The sequence below is a fragment of the Tachyglossus aculeatus genome, chromosome X1, assembly GCF_015852505.1.
Source record: "Tachyglossus aculeatus isolate mTacAcu1 chromosome X1, mTacAcu1.pri, whole genome shotgun sequence".
In the NCBI taxonomy this organism is placed as follows: domain Eukaryota; kingdom Metazoa; phylum Chordata; class Mammalia; order Monotremata; family Tachyglossidae; genus Tachyglossus; species Tachyglossus aculeatus.
The window spans coordinates 89173746-89195235 of record NC_052101.1 but is presented as its reverse complement, the minus strand read 5'-3'; the positions used below and the strand labels follow the sequence as shown (position 1 = coordinate 89195235).

General features: G+C 48.7%; 1 protein-coding gene across 1 annotated transcript in view; it reads left to right on the top strand.

Moving 5' to 3' along the window:
• RNF123 (ring finger protein 123) overlaps nt 1-21490 on the top strand; it is a 149676-nt gene that overhangs the window by 2267 nt on the left and 125919 nt on the right. Inside the window, exons 2-10 of the mRNA XM_038772010.1 lie at nt 5259-5316; nt 9040-9151; nt 10026-10110; nt 15542-15621; nt 16669-16766; nt 17422-17476; nt 17830-17915; nt 18808-18894; nt 19499-19566. Of these exons, the coding sequence (XP_038627938.1) occupies nt 9070-9151; nt 10026-10110; nt 15542-15621; nt 16669-16766; nt 17422-17476; nt 17830-17915; nt 18808-18894; nt 19499-19566 (641 nt within the window). The 5' untranslated portion in view covers nt 5259-5316; nt 9040-9069. The remainder of the gene's footprint in view (nt 1-5258; nt 5317-9039; nt 9152-10025; nt 10111-15541; nt 15622-16668; nt 16767-17421; nt 17477-17829; nt 17916-18807; nt 18895-19498; nt 19567-21490) is intronic.

The window sequence follows — 21490 nt, the reverse complement described above, 5'->3', positions numbered from 1 at the left end:
TGTTAAGCGCTTACTATATACCAAGCATTGTTCTGAGCCCTGGGGTAGATACAATGTAGTGAGTTTGTCCCACGTGGGGCTCACAGTCTTCGCCCCCATTTTACAGATGAGGGAACTGAGGCCCAGAGGAGTTAAGTGACTTGCCCAAGGTCACACAGCAGACAAGTGGTAGAGCCGGGATTAGAACCCATGACCTCTGACTCCCAAGCCCGGGCTCTTTCCACTAAGCCACTGTACAGTGAAACCTATTTGGCGTTTGCCAAAGGAATCACTTTTCTGAGGGACCGTGGGTGGTGCCCGTAAGGCATTTTCACCGTGATGTGCGAGAGGAGGGAGTTGGAACTGAAGAGAAGCAGCATGGACTAATGGAAAGAGCATGGCCCCGGGAGTCGGAGGATCTGGGTCCTAATTCGGACTCTGCCGCTGGTCTGCTGTGTGATATGGGGCAAGCCACCAAACTTCTCTAGGCCTCAGTTCCCTCATCTGCAAAACAGGGATTCAATGCCTGTTCTCCCTCCTACTTAGACTGTGAGCCCCATGAGCGACCTGATTATCTTGTGTCTACCCCAGCGCGTAGTACAGTGCTTAAGCACTTAGGAAGTGTGTAACAAATACCACAATTGGGTAGTCATTATTTAAGGTGACAAAAAGCGCTACCAGTTCTTTATGTCGGGCAGTGATATCGAGGGCTCACTGTGTGCATAGCACCATACTAAATGCTTAGGAGAACACAATACAACAGAGTTGGTAGGCATATTCCCTGCCTACTGGAAACTTACTTCAGCATTTTGAAATGCATCAGCCTTGTATTTCTGAATTGAGGACTCTGAGTCTCCCTTCAGATGTGCTCTTCCCCAATCTCCCTAGCCGACTCCCTTCCCCTCCACCTTACTTCAGAGATTTGGAACCCTCCCTTTATCCTGATGATTGGCATAGCCTGACCTACTACTTGGAGTTGGCAGTTGGCTGAGTACCCACTCGTACTCCACTGCCCCCTTTATTCCTGAACTGATTGGGTTTTGGCCGAGAGGGTGGAGGTTTCACTTTGCTCTTCAGTGCAGCTGCCTACCCCTCCTGCATTCCCACTGAGCAGCTGGTTGGCAGCCATCCAGTGGAAAAGTCCCCAGCACCAGGTAGGGAAGTACAGTTTTCCCCCCCTTTACTCATTGCCAGTGAGTGTCCAGTCACATAGTTCGGCAGCTTGATTTTCTAGGGGAAAAGTGAGTCTTCTGAAACGGTAGGGAGATCCGACTGAGAAGCAGCATGGCTCAGTGGAAAGAGCACGGGCTTTGGAGTCAGAGGTTATGGGTTCAAATCCCGACTCCGCCAGTTGTCTGCTGTGTGACTTTGGGCAAGTCACTTAACTTCTCTGTGCCTCAGTTCCCTCATCTGCAAAATGGGGATGAAGACTGAGCCCCCATGGGACAACCTGATCACCTTGTAACCTCCCCAGTGCTTAGAACAGTGCTTTGCACATATGAGCGCTTAATAAATGCCATCATCATCATCATCGGGGAGGGATGGGCTTCACCCATTTGCGAGGTGATGGAAAGCCAGAAAGTAGATCTGAAAGCTTCCCCAAAGTTAATGTGAAGTAAGTGTATTTGAATATTATTTAAGAAAAAATACAGGGGAATACTGTCGCCACAGATAGAGCGAATACAAATAGACCCCTGAGCCTTTCTTCACTTAGGTGTATCATTGCCATGACATTTCATGTAGCTCACACCCCTTTCTCCACATGCTCCATCATAATGTGGCCTGTTTTGATTAGAATCAAACAAATATAATCTCGCACCTAAAGACTCTGTTTTGACCTTTTACGTCGATAGACGTGTTTCTCTCAATGTCTCTCAGCTCAGGGGCTACTGTCGGTCGGTGGCCAGGGGAGGGTAGCCCTCTGTACTTATGTGAATGTTTGGGTAAAGCCCAGCCTGAAGCTGGTGACTGCTTTCTAATGTGGCTAGAGGAAACCAGAACCTGAAGTCGTCTGGAGAACTGTCCTAGCACGGCTGATCTTGCAGAGCCATATCAGAGGCTGCTTTGAGAATTTCTTGGAAGAGCATCAGGCAGGGCTGAAGCCCTCCAGTTCAACTCCATTCAGTCATATTTATCGAGTGCTTACTGTGTGCAGAACACTGTACTAAGCGCTTCGGAGAGTACTATATAACAGTAGACACATTCCTTGCCCACAACGAGCGGACATTGCCCATCGCAGGTGGCAACCCTACCATGCTTCCCAAATTTCATGCCCACAATCTTGACGTTAGCCTTGACTCTCCCCTCTCTCTTTCAACTCCCATATTCAGTCTGTTGTCATAGCCTCTTCCTCCCCATCCAAACGGCCACCATGCTGGTTCAGGCTTGACTGCTGCATCGGCCTCCCTGACGCTTGTCTCTCCCCTCTGCAGTCCATACTTCACTCTGCTGCCTGTAGACTAAGCTCCTCTCTAGACTGGAAACTCCTCGTGGGCAGGGATCATGTCTATCAGCTGTATTGTAGTGTAGTCTTCCAAGCACTTAGTGTACAGTGTTCTGCGCAGTAAGTGCTCAGTAAATGCCATTAACAGATTGATTGCCTGGATCGATTTTTCTAAAATGTCACACATCTTCCCAATCCTCAAAACCTTCAGTAGTTCCCCGTCTCTCTGCATCATTGGCTTCAAGGCCCTCAATCTACCGCTCTTTTCCCACTACATCCCAGCTCGCGCTATTCACTCCCCTCAAGCTAACTTGCCTCATTCTCATCTCCCCTGCCGTTAACCTATCAACCAGTGGTATTTATTGAGCATTTACTGTGTGCAGAGCACTGTAGTAAGCGCTGGGAAGAGTACACTACACTTGGAAGACAAAAACCCTGCCTTCAAAGAGCTTAAATTCTAGTGGGGGCGTACATTAAAATAAATTACAGGTAAAGGAAGCAACAGAGTATAAGGACATGTGTGTACATAAGAGTGTGGGGGGTGATGAGTACTTAAGTCCTTAGGGGGTGGGACTAAGTACACAGGGTTGGCGGGGGGGTGATGAGAGCTTAGTCAGGGAAGACTTCCCGGAGGAGATATGATTTTAGTATGGCTTGGAAGGTGGGGAGGAGGCCCGTCTGGGTATGTAGGGGGAGGGAGTTAACAAGAGGCACAGAGAAGTGAACTGTCTTCCCCAAGGACACACAGCAGGCAAGTGGCAGAGGAGGAGCCCACGAAAGAGACCGAAAAAGAGCCACCAGAGAGACAGGTGGGTGAGGCAAACGCGAAGGACGATAAGTAGATTGCAATTCGAGGAACGAAGTGTGCGAGCTGGGTTGTGGGAGAGGAGCGAGTGGCAGGGAAGAGAGAGCTGAGTGAGTGCCTTAACACTGATGGTGCGGAGTTTCTGCTTGTTGTGGAGATGGATGGGCAACATTTGGAGGTTCTTGAGGAATGGGGAGACGTGTGCAAAACGAACAGGTTTTGAATCTCCATTTTACAAATGAGAGAACTGAGGCACAGAGAAGTTAAGAGACTTATCTGAGGTCACATAGCAGGCAGGTGGTGGAGCCAGGATTATAATCCAGGTCCAATGAACTATGAACTCTCCCCAAATCTCTCCCTTACCTCCCCAAGCAATGATCCCTTCGAACCCCACATCTACTCTCTCATTCTTCCCAGCCATTTCCCAAGAGATCTCCCATCTCCTTTCTGTCTACCCTTTCACTTGCCCCTCTGACCTCATCCCTTAGTACAGTGCTCTGCACACAGTAAGCGCTCAATAAATGCGATTGAGTGAATGAATCCCTTCACACTTTATTAAAGCATTTGCACCTACCCTTCTTGCCTCCCAGACTATCTTTAACTGCTCACTCTCCAATGGCTCCTTTCCCTTTGCATTCAAACGTGCCCACATATCTCCTATCCTAAAAAAAACCTCCCCTCAACCCTACACCCATGTATCTCCTATTCTAAAAAATACCTTTCCTCAAACCTACTGCCCCTTCCCGTTTCCACCCCATCTTCTTCCTACCGTTCCTGGAGCGAGCTCCTTGAACAAGCTGCTTACTCCCACTGCCTCCACTTCCTCTCCTCCGACTCTCTTCGAACCTCCTGCAATCTGGCGTCTGCCCTCTCCACTCCACTGAAACTGCCCTCTCCAAAGTCACCAATGACCTTCTCCTTGACAGATCCAAGGGACTCTACTCCATCGTAATTCTCCTTGACCACTCAGCTGCTTTTATTGATGTGGACCACCCCTTCTCCTGGAAACACTATCAAAACCGAGCTTTCACTGACATTGTCCTCTCCCGGTTCACTTGTCTCTCTGGTGGCTCTTTTTCGGTCTCTTTCGTGGGCTCCTCCTCTGCCACTTGCCTGCTGTGTGTCCTTGGGGAAGACAATTCACTTCTCTGTGCCTCGGTTTCCTCATCTGTAAAATGAAGATTAAATATCTATTCTCCCTCCCCCTTAGACTGTGAGTCCCATGTCAGTCAATTAATGATATTTATTGAGCACTTGTGCAGAGCACTGTACTAAGCACTGGGGTAGATACAAGATAATCATGGTGGACACTGTGCCTGGCCCACGTGGGGCTCCCAGTCTAAGTAGCAGGGAGAATAGGTAGTGAATCCCCATTTTACAGCTGAAGAAACTGAGGACCAGAGATGTTCAGTGACTTGCCCAGATATCACATGGCACGATTAGAACCCAGGTCTTCTGGCTCACAGACTCATGATCTTTCCACTAGGTCCCGTTGCTTCTCCATCCCTTAGTGATCTTTCCCCCTTCTTTCTATCTTTCTGCACACTCCTCTCTACCTGATCTTCTAGACTGTGAGCCCACTGTTGGGTAGGGACCGTCTCTATATGTTGCCAACTTGTACTTCCCAAGCGCTTAGTCCAGTGCTCTGCACACCGTAAGCGCTCCATAAACATGATTGATTGATTGATCTATCCTGGAGTCGTAGTTACGATGTCTCTGTCTTTGCCATTCCCACTGGCAGGGTGATGTGAGGTGGGAGTAAACGTAATTTCTATTTCCGTAGTTATGCTTACAACGAAGAAGAGTTTAACACCCGTTGCCCTGCATCTTAACCTAAGTCTAGAAAGAACCACCTGCCCCGATCTGGTATCTGTAGCTAATATGAACCTCAAGGTAGCCCACGGCTTCACTTTCCTGATCATTCTCTACACTGAACCCCGGGCTTTCCTGGCGAACACCAGCTTCACATGCCCATTCCTTCTAAATGCCTACCATTGGTTCCTCCTTGTGACTCTCCTCTTCTTTTCCCAGTCCCCGCCTTACCCAAATCCTCATCTGTAATTGGCTGTGCTCCAGTTGATGTCAGTAGGTGAGTAATTGAAATCTGATGCCAAGTAACTCCCCCCCCCCCCCCCCCCCCCCCCAGAGGGGAGCTGTTCCTGTGTTCTAGAAAGTTCAGAGCCTTTCTGTCTTTGCTGGTTAGCTTCCAGTACCCTGCATTGGTATCAACGCACCAGCCACCTGTAGCCTTGAGGTATTTTATTTCAATCTGTCCTTCGCACTGGTGTATGATCTGTGATACATTTAGTTATTTATTCTGATTACTATGTAAATGGTTTTTGTTTGTGCTTCCCCTGTTAGAGTGTAAGCTCCTTGTCATTCAATCCATGTAGAAGCAGTGTGGCCTTCTGGAAAGAGCCCGTCCTGAGAGTCAGAGGCTTCCCCAATTCTGCCTTCATTTCCCCTACTCCCCCTCCCTTCTATGTTGCCTATGCGCTTGGTGTTCACGCCACCCTCAGCCCCACTGCATTTAGGTCCGTATCTGTAATTTATTTTAATGTCTGTCTCCCCCTCAAGACTGTAAGCTCCTTGTTGCCAGGCAGTGTGTCAGCCAAGCACTTAGTACAGTGCTGTACACGCAGTAAGCGCTCAATAAATGCCATTGGTTGATTGATTGATTGAAATCCCAGCTCTGCCTTTGTCTGCTGGGTCATCTTGGGCAAGTCACTTCACTTTGTGCCTCAGTTTCTTTTTCTGTAAAATGAGGCTTTAATCCTAGTCCTCGCTCCTACTTAGATTGAATCCCATGTGGGGCAGGAACTGTCTGACCTGATTATCTTGACTCTACTCCAGTGCTTAGTACCTTGCTTGGCATATAGTAAGCACTTAACTTACTTTACCTCCTCTGTAAAATGGGGATGAAGACTGTGAGCCCCACGTGGGACAACCTGATTACCTTGTATCTACCCCAGTGCTTAGAACAGTGCTTGGCACATAGTAAATGCTTAATAAATGCCAACATTATTATTATTATTATTACTTAACAATTACCAAAATTATTATTATTGTTATTATCATTACTTTCCCAAGCATTTAGTACAGTGCATTACACAGTGGGCACTCAGTAAATAGTGTTCCCCCATCCCCCGTATAATAATTTTGGTATTTGTTAAGCACTTTCTATGCCAGGCACTGTACTAAGCACTAGGGTGGATACAAATAAGTCGGGTTGGACACGGTCCCTGGCCCACCTGGGCTCACAGTCTCAATCCCCATTTTACAGATGAGGTAACTGAGGCACAGAGAAGTGAAGTGACTCACCCAAGGCCGCACATCAGACAAGTGGCAGAGCCAGGATTAGAACCCATGACCTTCTGAGGGTTCGCCTAGGTTGGACTGTCGTACTATTCTGGTTGTAAATTGCCGTGGGCACTAGGTCCCTGGTGTTACAACTGGGCATTTGACTTCAAAAAGTGATCAGGAACTTCACGGGCCTTAAAAATGAGGTCACCAGGCCATTAGTGTTGCCTGATAAATACCCAGAATTGTGGGGATGAATCCCAAGACCTTCAGTAAGTGGAATTTTAGGGGGGGTCTACAGTAATTAATTAATTAATGGTGGCATTTGTTAAGCGCTATGTGCAAAGCACTGGGGGGGATGCAGGGTGATCAGGTTGTCCCACATGGGGCTCACAGTCTTAATCCCTATTTTACAGATGAGGTAACTGAGACTCAGAGAAGTTAAGTGACGTGCCCAAGGTCACACAGCAGACATGTGGCGGAGCTGGGATGGCTCCAAGATCAGGGACAGCTCTGTGCTCCTAGTCTGCAAGTCTCTGTTATGAGGTGTATTCTTTCCTCACTCTTCATTATCCCAGACTTTCAAGTCAATCAATCAATCAATCAGTCATATTGAGCGCTTACTGTGTGCAGAGCACTGTACTAAGCGCTTGGGAAGTACAAGTTGGCAACATATAGAGACAGTCCCTACCCAACAGTGGGCTCACAGTCTAAAAGTCTTGAGACTCCTGTGCACGCTTGCTATTTGTGGTAGGCCAGTCTTTCTCCTGGAGTGGGAACAATTAAAAAAAAAAATCCCCCCACAACTCTGCCATCACTGTTCACATCATCACCTTCCTCCCTGTCTCAGAAGCCCACAGCCATGGCATTATCTTTGGCCCAGCTCTCTCCTTCAACCCGCATATTCAGCCAGTCATCAAATCCTGTTGGCTCTATACCTTCACAACTAGAATCCACCCCTCCCACCCCATTCAAACTGCTACTGTGCTGGTCCAAGCACTTGCCATATTCTGCTTCAGCTACTGTGTCAGCCTCCTCGCTGACTTCCCTGCCTCCTGTCTCTCCCCTCTCTAGACTACACTTCACTCTACTGCCCGGATCATTTTTCTAAAAAATATTGTCCTGCGCACGTCTCCCCACTTCTCCAAAACTTACAGGGGTTGATCATTCACCTTTATAATACAGAGACTCCTCACCATCATCTATAAGGCATTCATTCAGTCGTATTTATTGAGCACTTACTGTGTGCAGAGCACTGTACTAAGGCACTCAATCAACTCTCTCTTTCCTGCCCATCCTCGCTCCTCTCCCACTACAACCCAGCCCATACCCTTTGCTGTTCTAACACTAACCTGTGCCTTGATCTCATCACTCTCACTGTCAACCTCTTGCTCCCACTCTCCCTCCCGCCTGGAGCTCCCTCCCTCTTTATAGCCGACCGACCACCACTCTCCCTACCCCTTCAAAATCCTACTAAAATCATATCTGCTTCAGAAAGCCTTCCCTGACTAATCGTATCCCCACCCCATTCTCCCTCCCTCCTGCATCGCCTACACACTTGAGTCTGTATCCTTTAAGCCCTTTGATACCCCACTGCTCTTAGATTCATACAGTCATACTCTGCTGCTTCCCCTATTTGTAATTAATTTTAATGTATTATTTCCCTCGCTAGACTGTAAGGTCCTTGAAAATAGGGATTGAGCTTGCCAGTTCTGTTGTACTCTCCCAAGCATTTAGTAGTGCTCCGCATACAGTAAATGCTCAATAAATGCCATTGATTGAGTGTCGTTGGAGCTTCAGTGAGGTGATACAGCATTTCCAGCCTTTGGTTTCTTTGGCCACTCAGTACCTGCCCCAGGAACTGATTTAAGCATCACAGAGAGATGTGCAAGACATTTAGACTGACGGGTTGATTAAACCAGTTGAGTTTGTAACTGCAGTTGCTTCAGTGTCCATCCCTGAGTGTTGAAAAAGTTGGGAATCTCCACTGGTCCACGCTGTTCTTTGTTTCGTGTATGTGTGTGCGCGCACGCGCGGTGAGTCTGTGCGGGCAGGTGTGTAGAAGGCCTTTTGGACTAGCTTCCCCCTGCTAGTATATATTTCAATTGCCTACTGTGGAGCTTCTTGTTTTTTCCAACAAGGGACAGTGCTGTTTTAATAATAATAATGGTATTTGTTAAACGCTTACTTTGTGCCCGGCACTGTACTAAGTGCTGGGGTAGGTACAAGATAATTGGGTTGGACGCAGTCCCTGTCCCATTTAAGACCCCCAGTCTCAATCCCCATTTTACAGATGAGGTAACTGAAGCCCAGTGAAGTGACTTGCCCAAGGTCACACAGAAGACAAGTGGCAGAGCCGGGTGTGCAAAGCACTATACTAAGCGCTTGGGGAGAGTACAATACAACAGAGTTGGTAGACACGTTCCCTACCCACAATGACCTTACAGTTTAGAGGGGGAGACACAAATGCTATGCGTGGACCCTATTCTGTTTTCATTTTCAACCCCTCTAGGATCATTGACTGTTCACTGAGATATGAAGAATGACGTCAAAAGGAGCCAGCACGTCCCACTCTCGCAAGAGTTACAGATTGACCACTGACTCTCAGGAGCAAAAAATTTCAGGTATGAACTCCAAGGGCAGGTGGGTCTGTCACCGCCAGTTTGTGGAAGACACCTTCTCAGAATAATAATGATGGTATTTGTTAAGCATGAAGTGGGGACTCTTTTGTGTCGTACTCTCCCAAGCCCTTAGTACAGTGCTCTTGCACACAGCACTCAAAAAATACCATTGATGATGATGATTCTTGACCATCTTATTAGTCGAGGGGTGGGGGACGGGGGGCAGTTTTTGCCTTACTTAGAATTTTCTCTTCCCATTGTGGCTCCTTTTTACTCTGACTTGTACCTGTTACATATACCTCCTTTACCTACACCCAACCATGGTCTGAGTGTGAGGGGATTTTGGAGAGGTTGCTTCTGGGCAGGGTTATCGAGTCCCCATGAAGCTCTTCTCCTGAGGCTGGGTTAGGTATGGGCAACCACACTCTTATTGGGGAGGCACAGTGTCCTTTTTTCCGAACAGCCAACTTTCATTTCTCCGTGGGACGGGGAGAATGTGGCCCGCAGGGAATTCTAAACATTCATTTTAGTCAGGGGTTTGCTTTCTCCATCACCAAACCTTTTACCAAAGCTCCTAACGAACAAGTTGGTCTGAGTTGGCTTTCACCTCTTCTCGTCTCCGCCTGCTTCCTGGTGAAGTGGCCTAAAGGTGGCAAACAGGGAAGAGAGGGAGAAGCAGAAGTCTGTGTAATGTAGTAATAGCAGCAGTAGTATTTGAGCTCCTACCGAGTGCAGTGCATGGTACTAGCACCTGGGAGATACATCAAAAACACAAGGCACAGTAATCCTTCCCACCATACTGGACAGCAGAACTCATGAATTTCTCTCTTTCTTTTTTTCCTCTCCTCCACCCCCAATGGGTGTTTTTATACTACAGGGATTGTGCACGAGAAGTTGCTGAATGACTACCTCCAGCGCATCTTCCCTAGCCCTGATGGGATTCCTTCGGCAGCTGCCAACAGGTATTCTACACCTTCTCCGTATGCTTACTGCTTGCTCTGCGGCCCGCGGGCTGTCACAGTAAAGCCACTGTTGATCCCCACCCGAAACGATTGAGAGATGGAGTCGTTTCCATAGGCGGAGCGAATGAAAAGATGAGGGCCCTTTCCGGAGAGTTGAAGAAAGAGAGGAGATCTAATTGAAGTCTTCAAAAACATGAAGGGTACGGGTGAGGTGAACTCAGAATTGTTCTCCAAATATCATCGTCACGATCGTGTATTAAGTGCCTGTAATTGTGCAAGGCACTATACCAAGCACTGGGGTAATTACATGGAACTCAATTCAGATATGATCCCTGGCTCTCAAGTCAGCTAACAATCTAAAGAATGGTCCAAAGGTAATCAGACATCAAGCAATCGGATTAATATCCAGCCACACCAGGATTGGGGGATCCTTTGTAAATCTAACGGTGGTATTTTCAAGACAAACAAAAACAAATATTTCCTTACGTACAGGAGATGTAGATATCCTTTAGGTTCAAAATGACACTACTGCCAGTGGAATTTTTATCAGTGTGTGCTAGTGTGGCTCACAAGACCAACATGGAACTGGCAATTCTTTTCATATAGTGAGCTTATAAAGATTGTCCCTCACCCTCTTAGTGCCCCAGTCTTCCTGAAGCCTCTGCTTTGAAACAGTTACCCTGTTTCTAACTGGCATACGCCAGGCTCTTCTGTCTTTTGCTGCTGCCTCCCAGCTGTCTGCTGCTGTGTCACCATTTGGAGGTTTTACTTTCTTGTACCTTTAAAGTCCCCCCCCAACCCCCAGTTTATCATTATCCCCTTTAAACTCACCCCAAAATAGTTACGGATTCTTCTGTCTTGCCATCATCCCATTCGCCTCACACGTCCCGCTCAGCGATTGGGTGATGTGACAAACATTATTTCAGGGGTGGTAGGCTGATTGCATTCCAATAATAATAATAATAATAGCATTTGTCAAGCGCTTACTATGTGCAGAGCACCTGGGATCTTATCTTGCCGCTCGATCGGTATAGCACGTAGGTGGTGTTGGTGGGACTACTTTAGAAATTGCATCTGCGATCAGCTTAGGTCTCACAGCCATTAACGAGGTGGCTGTAGAGACCTTCAGTTTGGTCAGAGTTCTGACGTCGTGTTGGTGGCCCACTCTTGTCAGTCTTCACAAAAAACTTATTAGCCCTCTAGATTCAGTTTTTCTACCTTCTTACCTATCCATCCATCATTGAGAAACCTTCTGCATAGGTTACAGAACTCAGCTCTTTTGCTGATGGAGGTTCTTAACAGTGCCTATTATTATTATTATCATTGCATTTGTTAAGCGCTTACTATGTGCCAGGCATTCAATCTTAGGACAAATTGTCAATCTGCATAGCGCTCGGCTGATTCCGAGAAGCAGTTTGCAATCATCTGTGTGTCGCCTTGGGTGTGCAGTTTCCGAGCAGTCATCAACATATAGGAGCTCCCGAATTGGAGATTCAAGGACTTTCAGTGATGCTTTCAGCTTGTGAGGTGCATTTTCCAGAGATCAGAATCATATCCTGACATCAGCTTGTAGATTCCTCATACTGTCCTTGAGGGTAGCTGTGTAGACTAAGTCAAACAAGGCCGGGCCTTGTAAAGAGCCTTGTTTTACTCCTTTGGTGAGGGGAAAGGATCGGGCAAAGTCCTACCAAGTCTAATGCAGCCAGCTACATCATTAGGGAGTCTTCTTAGAGTCTTTATAAATGTCTCAGGAAAGCAAAATATTTTTTAAGTCACCAAAGCCTGGGGTGCCCGCTGATCCAAGGAATCTCCGGGAACTGTCGTGATGTTTCCTATACTTCTCCTGCATCTGACGGGCAGCAAAGCCCCTGTCCACGGTGCCATGCCGTGATCCAAAGCTGCATTAGGATTCTGGGGATACGTGGTCGATGATGGTCTTTAGTAGTACGTCTGGTAGGGTTCTGGCTAAGGATCTTGCTAGCAATGAGAAGCAGCGAGATTCCCACCGTAGGTTCCCCAGTCAACCCCCTTCCGCCTCACCACCCTTTCCTTCTTGAAGGCAGTTCAGATGGTGGCATCTTTGAGATTCTGTCACATTTCCTCAATATTCCTTCCGTGGAGGAAGAGCCGGTGGAGGCGGCTGAGCAGCACATCCCTTCCCTGTTTGCAGATCTCTGCAGGTGTACCCTCAGATCCAAGAGCTTCGCTTCACCTCGTGGCCCAGAGTGCAGTGGCGACTTGACCGAGGTCTTTATTAACACCTGGCGGGGCTGTGTCTTCACGTGTTGGCAGGTTAACTGTTCTTCTTAGTGTTAGCCTCAGTGATGGAAGGTGGGTCCAGGATAGTCAGTCAGTCAGCGGTATTTATTGAGTGCTGATTGTGTGCAGAGCACTGTACTAAGCGCTTGGGAGAGTACAATGTACCAGAGTTGATAGACACATTCCCTGCACACATGAGTATGCCATTTTGAACGGGAGACGGACATTAAAGAGCCTGGGCTTTGGAGTCAGAGGTCATGGGTTCAAATCCCGGCTCCGCCAGTTGTCAGCTGTGTGACTTTGGGTGAGTCACTTAACTTCTCTGTGCCTCAGTTACCTCATCTGTAAAATGGGGATTAAGACACTGAGCCCCCCCATGGGACAACCTGACCACCTTATTACCTCCCCAGCACTTAGTACAGTGCTTTGCACATAGTAAGCACTTAATAAATGCAATTATTATTATTATTATTAAAATAAATTCCAGATATGTGCCTAAGTGCCATGGGGTTGAGGTTGGAGTGACTATCAGATGCCTCTTGGAGGAGATGTGATTTTAGTTAGGCTTTGTGGGAATTGTTGAAATGTCATTGCCATCTCTTTAAGGTTCTCTCTTTACCTGTGATGAGGGTAGAGCTACTCTCCTGTGGTGCTATGGCTGTTATGTATGAGTCTATGTAGACTCTTCGTGGACATGCAGTAGCTCTTGACTTGGATTCTCTCTGCAAAGTCCTGTATTTCTTCAGCCTTGGAGCTCCAACCACTTGTTCCTCATGCTTCTCAGTTTGTTCTGTCCTCCATGACCATAAGTTTTGATAAGCACCCTTTTTGACCAGACTCCGTGGATCTGCAAAGCGTTGGGGATGCACTGCTGATTTCGCTGCCAGCAGCTCTTTGCTCTCAGGGTCACTCTCATGCAACCAGCCTTGGCCAAGTATATAGATATGGAGTTTATCACAGGACGTTGGGTGGACTAGGTGATATCAGTAAATTCAAGAAGTGCTTGGGTACACTGAGAGATCTGTGGCAGGGTGTAAGAGGAAAAGCGTTAGGGATGTGAGCCCTACAGGGGACAGGGACTGTGTCAGATCTGATTATCTTGTATTGTACTCTCCCAAGTGCTTTTAGTACAGTGTTCTGCACACGGTAGGCACTCAATAAGTCCCATTGATGATGGTGATGATGATGCTTCTGATGATGTGAGGACTCAGGCAGGGTTTAGAGAGATGATAGATCTATCGTGAACTATTTGAGGGAAAAGTTTAGGCTGTTTTGGCTCTTACCTAACGCCGAAGGTGATTGTTAAGGGCCACAACCATGACCCGATATACCGTCAAGCTTGCCACGGTCAGAGATAGAATCTTGGGCTGGATGGACCGTTGGTCTGACCCTGTTTGGCATCACTTCTCTTCTTTCGGAGGGGGTCTATTCAAAACAGGGCAGTAATGCTAACAGTTTGACAAGATCAGCGTAGATCCGGAGTTGAAGTGGATCTCTCTACAACCGTTGGGCTGTGAACAGCAGGGACTGGGGCAGTCATAGCTCGTCTAGTTGCCACCTCACACTTTCTTTCCTTTTCCTGCCAGAATTCTGGCATTTTGACATGTAGCTGGGCTGGGTAGGTGGCTGGGAGGTTGGACTTCCTGATCAGTAGGTGGTCAGGGAGTATTACCATGGCGTGATCTTAACCAGGTCAGTAGAAGCAATTTGGGCAGAATCCATTTTTTGCAGCTCATATAAACTAATGTGACCAGGCAGATTTTCCGATTGTGGATCTAGGCTTGCTACACTGCTAAGGCTGTCCTTCATCCTAATGATGCTCCTGACTATTAGCAAGGAGGGGGCAAGCCCCAAGAGTCTAAGGAAAACTGCTGGTGTGGTTAAAACAAAAAATAAAGCACAACTCGATAGTGCGCCGCGTAGCACATTTTCCTGTTCGCAAGTCTTGAACCTTGCTTATAGTAGACCGGGCAACTGGGCTCCTGGTTCCGTAGCAAGAAACTGCTTAGAAGTTATTGACTTTCCTGGGCCTACTTCGTTCCTGCTGCTGCATCTGCTGGCTCTTCCTTCGTTGTTGGGGATTGGGACCCAAAGGGCAACTTCCTGGGGAAAATGCCTGGTACATTTGTGCCAGAGCACTGCTGGGGTCATATTCCTCCCTCTATTCTTAGACAGTGAACTCACGTCAGAGCTGTCGGGGGGGCTAAGAATAACATGGAAACTTTTTTACTCTCCGTGAGCTGGAGTTACAGAGGGAGTAGGGGAACCGAAGATCATTTTACTGGTAGAGTCGAGGATTCCCGACAATGTCACTTGTGCGGTCTTATGAAGTTTCACACAACCAGGGGGTTTTAGTAAATTATATATGGGTTGGAGGATTCCTGGACCAGAAGAAGCCCTTGAATTTTCGGTTCTAATTTCCACAGATCCTTTGGGCATTTCTCCTGAAATGGTCTTCAGGAACTGAAGGGCCTGGTGGAGGGGGAGGCTGTTCATTACTACCTCTGCTATCTCCCTTCAAATCTCAACATAAAGCTGTTTGCTGGCATGGTACTTTTGAATATGCAACGGACCAGTAGTTCCTAAAAGTGAAGGAAATGGATGTAGGACATCGGGAGAAATTTAGCTCCAGGCCAGAAAAGATCTTTTGACCGTGAGTTTTGTGTTTCCAAGGAAGATTGTAGATTCCCTTTCCCTGGGAATCTTCTACGAATAGCATAGCGTCTCATGGCTTGGATGGGTTTAAAGGAAATTAATTTTGCCGGGTGACAGGGACAGGATCAGATGACCTTTCCAGGACTCCTCCAGCTTATTGACGATTTAAGTAACTTGGCAGTACTTGTTTCTTCCTGGCTGGTGGTGAATTTGTGTCCTTAAAATATCTCAGTATATCTCATGTAGCCAACCTACTTCAGCCAAATCCAGCCCTCTCTAAGAAGTTCAACTCCCCAATAAAGTGTCAACCTGCTGCACCTCAGGGCAACAGATTCTCTGGACTCCTTGGCCGGTGTTTACAAATTGTATTATTTCCTCAGATTCCCAATTTGAGTTTCCCCTTTGGCCGGGGGAGTGTCGGTCAGATGTCCTGGAGGCGGCAGCAACTCTTTAATTCCCTGTTTCTAGAAGCAGGTGGAATGCGTTTTCTTATGGGCTTTTTTTTCTGAATTCCCAGGAAACTCCTGAGTTTCCAGAATCTGCAGGAACATCTGGACCAGCTGCTCAAGGAGGACAATGGTGCTCAGGAGAGGCAAGGTAGACTCCGGAGTACGTGGCCCCCATCGTCCCATGAGACTTCCTGAAAGCACGGGGTTCCTAAGCCCCAGCAGCAAGCCAAGTTCCTGCTGCCTGAGAGCGGCTTGGGTGATGGGCATGCCCTTGGATGGTTTGATGTGACCTTGTGGCATGTAGCTTGTGGTTTGTAGGATCTGAATTTCTTATGGTTCAAGGGTCATAGGGTAACCTGGCATTTATGGGGCAAATTCCAACCCAGCCAGTCCAGATCAGGGGGGCCAGGATCCCAGGACCCTGCCCTCGATCCCAGGAGTCTTGGCAGAAGGGAAAGGGGTATACTGCACTCCACCATCTAGGAACAGGTCTTTGTTCCTGAGACATTTTCCTCCACACCTGATATCTCATCCGAAAGGGTCCAGTTCTCCTTCAGCCCGTGATCTTCACCTTCCTATGTGAAGCCAGCTGACTTTAAACTAATGGTTGGAACTTTGGACCTAGGCTTGGGCTCTCGAGAAAAGGCCGTGAACAGTTTGTTTCCTCATAATGTGGAAACTTTAATTGATAAGAATAATTGTGGTATTTGTTAAGCGTTTATTATGAGAAGCAGCGAGGCCTGGTGGAAAGTGCCCAGGCCTGGAAGTTAGAGGACCCGGGTTCTAATATCGGTGCTGCCGCTTGCCTGCTGTGACTTAGCCAAGTCACTTGTCTGGGCCTCAGTTTCCTCATCTGTAAACTGGAGAGTCAACACCCGCTTTCCCTTCACCTTCACCCGTGTGGGGTAGGGACTGTTCAGTACAGTGCTCTACACACACTAAGCCCAAAGACCGTGGATTGATTGATTGGCTTGGTGGCTAGAACCCTGGGTGGGACTTTGAAAATTCCCTCTTAGTGTTAGCTGAAGTTCTCCTACTCACTTGGGATGGTCTGTGATTGGCAGAAGATTTGGGTCTCCTGGGTTTAGGAGTCTCCCAGCTGGTCTTACTTTGCTTTCAACCACAAATTGAGCTGGACAGGTGAACCAATCCAGCCCAACTGTGACCGCTCTTCCGGGCCTCTTTCTTCTCATAGAGCCAGTGGTAGAAGGGAGACTTGGACCTTCCACTGTAGTTTTGGATCACACGAGTGGATTTGAGGGGCTGCTCCTGGTTGACGATGACCTCCTTGGGGTGAGTGTGGGAGAGGGTGGTGGGTGAAGAGCTAGCTCTTGTTGGCCTTTTCAAGGGAGCTGGGAACTTAACGAGGCCTCCTGACTGTATTTGTTATCTCCTGAGGATCTCAGGAGAGTCTGTACCTGCTTTGATTTGGCTGCTCCTGGAGTGCACCCGGTAAAATGTTGGAGTCGGTGCTTGTCGGGCATGTCAAATGCCATCAGAGGCGCGGTAGCACTGCTGTGGCGTCAGCTGCCGCTTCTGCTCACTGTTGAGCGTTCGGAGACCCTCTGTGGGTTGGATCTTCACCCCACATTTAAGTGCTGTGATGGTGGGGCTGGTGAATTGTCTTGCTCACCTTGTTGTAGCTAGCAGTGCAGAGAAGTATACTGTTAGAAAACCTCTGTCCCCTCTTGGCAAAATTGCGAGAGGAAAGAGCAGAGCAAGTATTTTGCCTCTGGCTGTCCTGATGCTGTAGAGTGGGCCATGGCCACAGAATCGGTGGGCCCTTCTATTTTAAAGACTGTGAGCGGTTTCACTGGAGTTCAGAGCTCATGTTTTGCTTTTCTTTTAGCTAACCAAACAATTCCTATGTGGAATAAGAATTGGGTGTAGCAGGGGGAAGGAGACCCGTCCTGAATAGTAAAATTCAAATTTTTGTTCCTCGACTTAGGTTATTGGACACAGTAACTTTGGCTCCATCCGAGCCACCACCTGCGTGTATAAAGGTAAGGGCTCTGAGCTAGTGGTGGGAAGGTTAAATGAGCTACCCTCAGGACCCCAGAAAGAAGAGGAGAGGGCTGGGCTGTATTCAGTGTGTGGAACCCTCAGAATAATTCAGGGCAATGCAAAACTCAGTCCCTTAAGCTGGTTTTCCTGGGGCTCGTGAGAAATGGGGTGGTGCTAGCGTGGCTCACTAAATGCCAGACCCTGAGCCGACGAGGGGTGGGAAGGGGGCTGGAAGCCTCCGAGAGCCACTGCTCTCAAAGGTATCTGGAGAGGAGCCGCTCCTTTATGCTGTCAGTCACCTTCCTCCTGGCCCGGCAGCTCAGCTCATGTGACATGGTGCTTCATCTCTCAGGGAAATGGATCTACGAGGTGCTCATCTCTTCTCAGGGCCTCATGCAGATTGGCTGGTGCACTCTCAATTGCCGGTTTAACCAGGAAGTAAGTACAAGCCTGGGCTGTTCAGCTTTGGCTTTCCCCGCTGGACTGTAGCGGGCCAGCTTAGCCTATGGATTCTCGCACGGAGGCTTCGGAGAGAAAGGGAGCCGGCTGAAGGGGAGCCCGGAAGCCGAAGTGCTCCTTTTCGGTGAGGAGGAACGGTTAACTGTCAAAGAGGAGGGGAACGACGTGATCCGGTTAGCATTTTAAAAAAGACGTGTGTAAGATGGACTGAAGAGGGGAGAAGCTGGAGCCAGGGTCGCCGGTAAAGAAACCGTTGAGAGTGCTTAAAAGAGTGGAGAGGACAGGAAGGGGCAGATCCGTGACATCGATGAATTGGCAGGCCTGAGAGACTGACGGAATGGGGGAGATAAATTTATGCTAGGCTCATTCGTTCGGCAGTACCGTAGTAGCAGAACCTGGGGTGCTGACTCTGTAGGGTCGAGAGAAATGCCTCGTTTCTCTGTGCGCGCGTTCTCATGTTGGAGAGCTACTGTTTGGCCCCCTTTTCTGCCCACTTCCCATGAGCCGCTGCTTAGCCATGAGCACAGCCAGACAGTAGAGTGCTTCTGTTGCGAAACACAGTGCCAGAGGGATCCCGGACTACTTCATCAATCAACAGTATTAACTGAGCGCTTACTGTGTGCAGTGCAATGTACTGAGCGCTCAGGAGAGTACAGTATAGCGGAGTTGGTGGACGTGTTCCCTGCCCACCACGAGCGTACGGTCTAGAGGATTTCTGCATCAGGGTCCCCCTCGGTGGCGCTTTTTTCTCATCCCAGATTGTAGTGCTGGCTGCCTTAGAGGTGCTTTTGGCTTTGGTTTCTGGAGCCCCGAGCCCCTCGTTCTTACTGGTAAACTCTCTTCCCTGCTTGGCCTGGTCTCTCTTCTCTAGGAGGGAGTTGGAGACACCCCCAACTCATATGCTTACGACGGAAACCGAGTGCGCAAATGGAATGTGACGACAACCAACTATGGCAAAGTGAGTGTGGGGAGACCTGGCTGTCCCGTGGGACTGACGTGGTCCTCCCTCTTCCTTAGTCCACTTCGGGTCCCACCCATCCAGCCCCTCTGGATGGGAGCGAGTTGCTGGCCCAGCTACCCTCTTGGCCCCCCATTCCCTCTCAGACCATGGCCTCCGCCAGTCAAAAAAGAAAAATGGAGTTGGGAAGAGGATTGGGAATGTCGGGGACAGGCAACTCCCTTGGCTCCGTTCCCGTACCCGTTGTTCGAACTCCCCCCCCCAGCTATGGACCAAGACCCTGCTCTTTGTGAAGCCCCAGGACTAAGATTGCTTCTGGAAAGGAGTGGTGCCTCTCTCTGCTGCAGACTCAGAGGCCTCTATAGACGGGAAGCAGCATGTAGGTCTTACTGGCAAATCCCAGGGAACTCTTTCTTTTGTGATCCCAGGAGGGCCCCGTGAGGCTATGCAAAAAGGGAGAGGCCCCCTCCAATCTGCCCAGAGCCAGGAAACTTCAGAGCTTCATTTTCTCTCTGCTTCTCTTGAATTAACGGTGCACTCAGCTGGGATGCCGTTTGTACCCCAGGGTCTGAGCCTCTAATCGCTTCTCCTTTTCCTCATACAGTCATGGGCTGCGGGGGACACTGTGAGCTGTATGATTGACCTGGACGAGGGGACCATCACTTTTGCTTTGTAAGTCTCCCTGCCACCAGGGACACGTGGCCCAGACTGTCTCTGCCTCAGTCCAATAGGATTTTGCCTTCCCAGTCAAGGAATCAGGGTCTTGGCCAAAGTCCGGGCCAGAGTCAGAAGATCCTTCCGTTCCCAGGTGGACGTAGAGTGGTCACTTACCTTCTCTCCCTGAGCAGAGGCCTTCCACACGGGCCTTTCTTCCATCATAGAAAGCAGCAGGTGTGTTGCTTAAAAGGGCCTCAAAAGGTTTGGAACAGTCACTGACAACTTGATTGAATCCTTGCCATTTTGGTAGGGGCCTTGGGACAAAGAGGGCAAGATGGGCACCAGCTGCCCTTTATTCCCGAATTCTGTAGCATTCTTCCCATGTGACTGCGCTGGGAATTGTGCAGAGGAATTATCCAGAGGAATTGAGCTGGGTCTCAGGCCCCGCCTAGAGCCCCTGCTCCAAAAGCAGAGACATGCACAGGTAGGCTAGTGGAGGAGAAGGAAACCTGGGGATGGGTGGCTGGTTGTAGAGGCTAGAGGCAAATCCACCTGCCCCAAAGGCCAACTGGCCAAACAGAATGGTCCTCTGATAGCATGCCAGGGTTTGCTGAAATTTGATCTAAAAAGGCAAGACCCACGATGTGACTGTTCGTCAGCTTGGAATCAACATGAGGATTGGAAGGCCTCATTATGTTTAAGCTTCCCAAAGTTAACAGAGGTGGGACACGTTCTGGGGCCGTCTGCCCTTCCTGAGCTGAGACTTGGGCCGAATCCTCTGTTTCAGTGAGGGAAGGAGTTAAATGGGACCCTGGCAGTCTCGGCCCGATCGAGGTCACTGAGCTCTTTGCTGAGGTGGAATCTAGTGAGCAAGGTTCCCCCCTCCAAAGGTGTGAGCCCGCCAGCCATACTTGGTCATTTCCAGTTGTGATGGAGCAGTAGACTGTTCAGGCAAAGGAAGTTTGGGGATCTTCAGTACGCCTTGGCCTGCTGCTGAGGATTGACAGCCAAGGCCTCAATCGAGCCAAGCTCACGAGCAAATGGGGTTAGAGTGCGGCGGAAGGCATACAGAGCAGGAAAACTTTGTGGGCTAGCCCCTAGGGAGATGGCGATCCACCTGGCCATGGATTCCGTAGGAGGGATTGGACTTGATCAAGACTGGGGGGGAAGGCTCAGCTCTGTACTTTGACCATTAGCCCTTAATTACGTAGATATTTTAGGCCATAGTGTTGAGGGACGGGGGCTGTAATATATGGATTGTTAATTTCAAAATCATTTTTGCAAGTTTGGGGTTGGGATAAATTATCCAGGTGAATTTGCTGGCATGAATCTGGCCTTTCAAACGTGGTTTATTCTGAAAGGATTTCACACATATGTGTGTAGCTTACCCAGCTGGCAATAAATATATATAAATATGTGTGTGTATATACACACACAAAACCACACACACACACGAGCCCTTCCTCCAGCACATTTGCTCTACAGCAAGTATCCTGTTACTCAGTTCCAGCTGAGAGGTCTAACCCACCACCTTCTCGTGGACCTTTTGGCAAGGGAAATGGCCATTCTTACTCTCCCCACGACCACTTCTGCCAAATGGGAACGTGCTCCTGGGCTAGGTTACTCCTCTCTCTCCGTCGGCCAACCAATAGTATTCATTGCGTACCTGCTGGTGGCAGAGCACTCTACTAAGCATTTGGGATTCATCATCCCTATCCTCTAGGAGTTTACAGTCTAGTGTGGGGGGGGGGGGGGCTCAAATGATTTATCCATAGGCGAAAGAAGGAAAAGGGCATATGTATGAGAGCTAGTGCGTAAATAGTAGGGTGGGTAAGCTATGCATGGAAATGCTGTGGGAAATTGCGAGTCCACAAGGGTGTAGGTGGTGCCAAAGTGGTGAAGTGGCATTTGGGGAGGGGATAAACTGGGGAGATGAGAA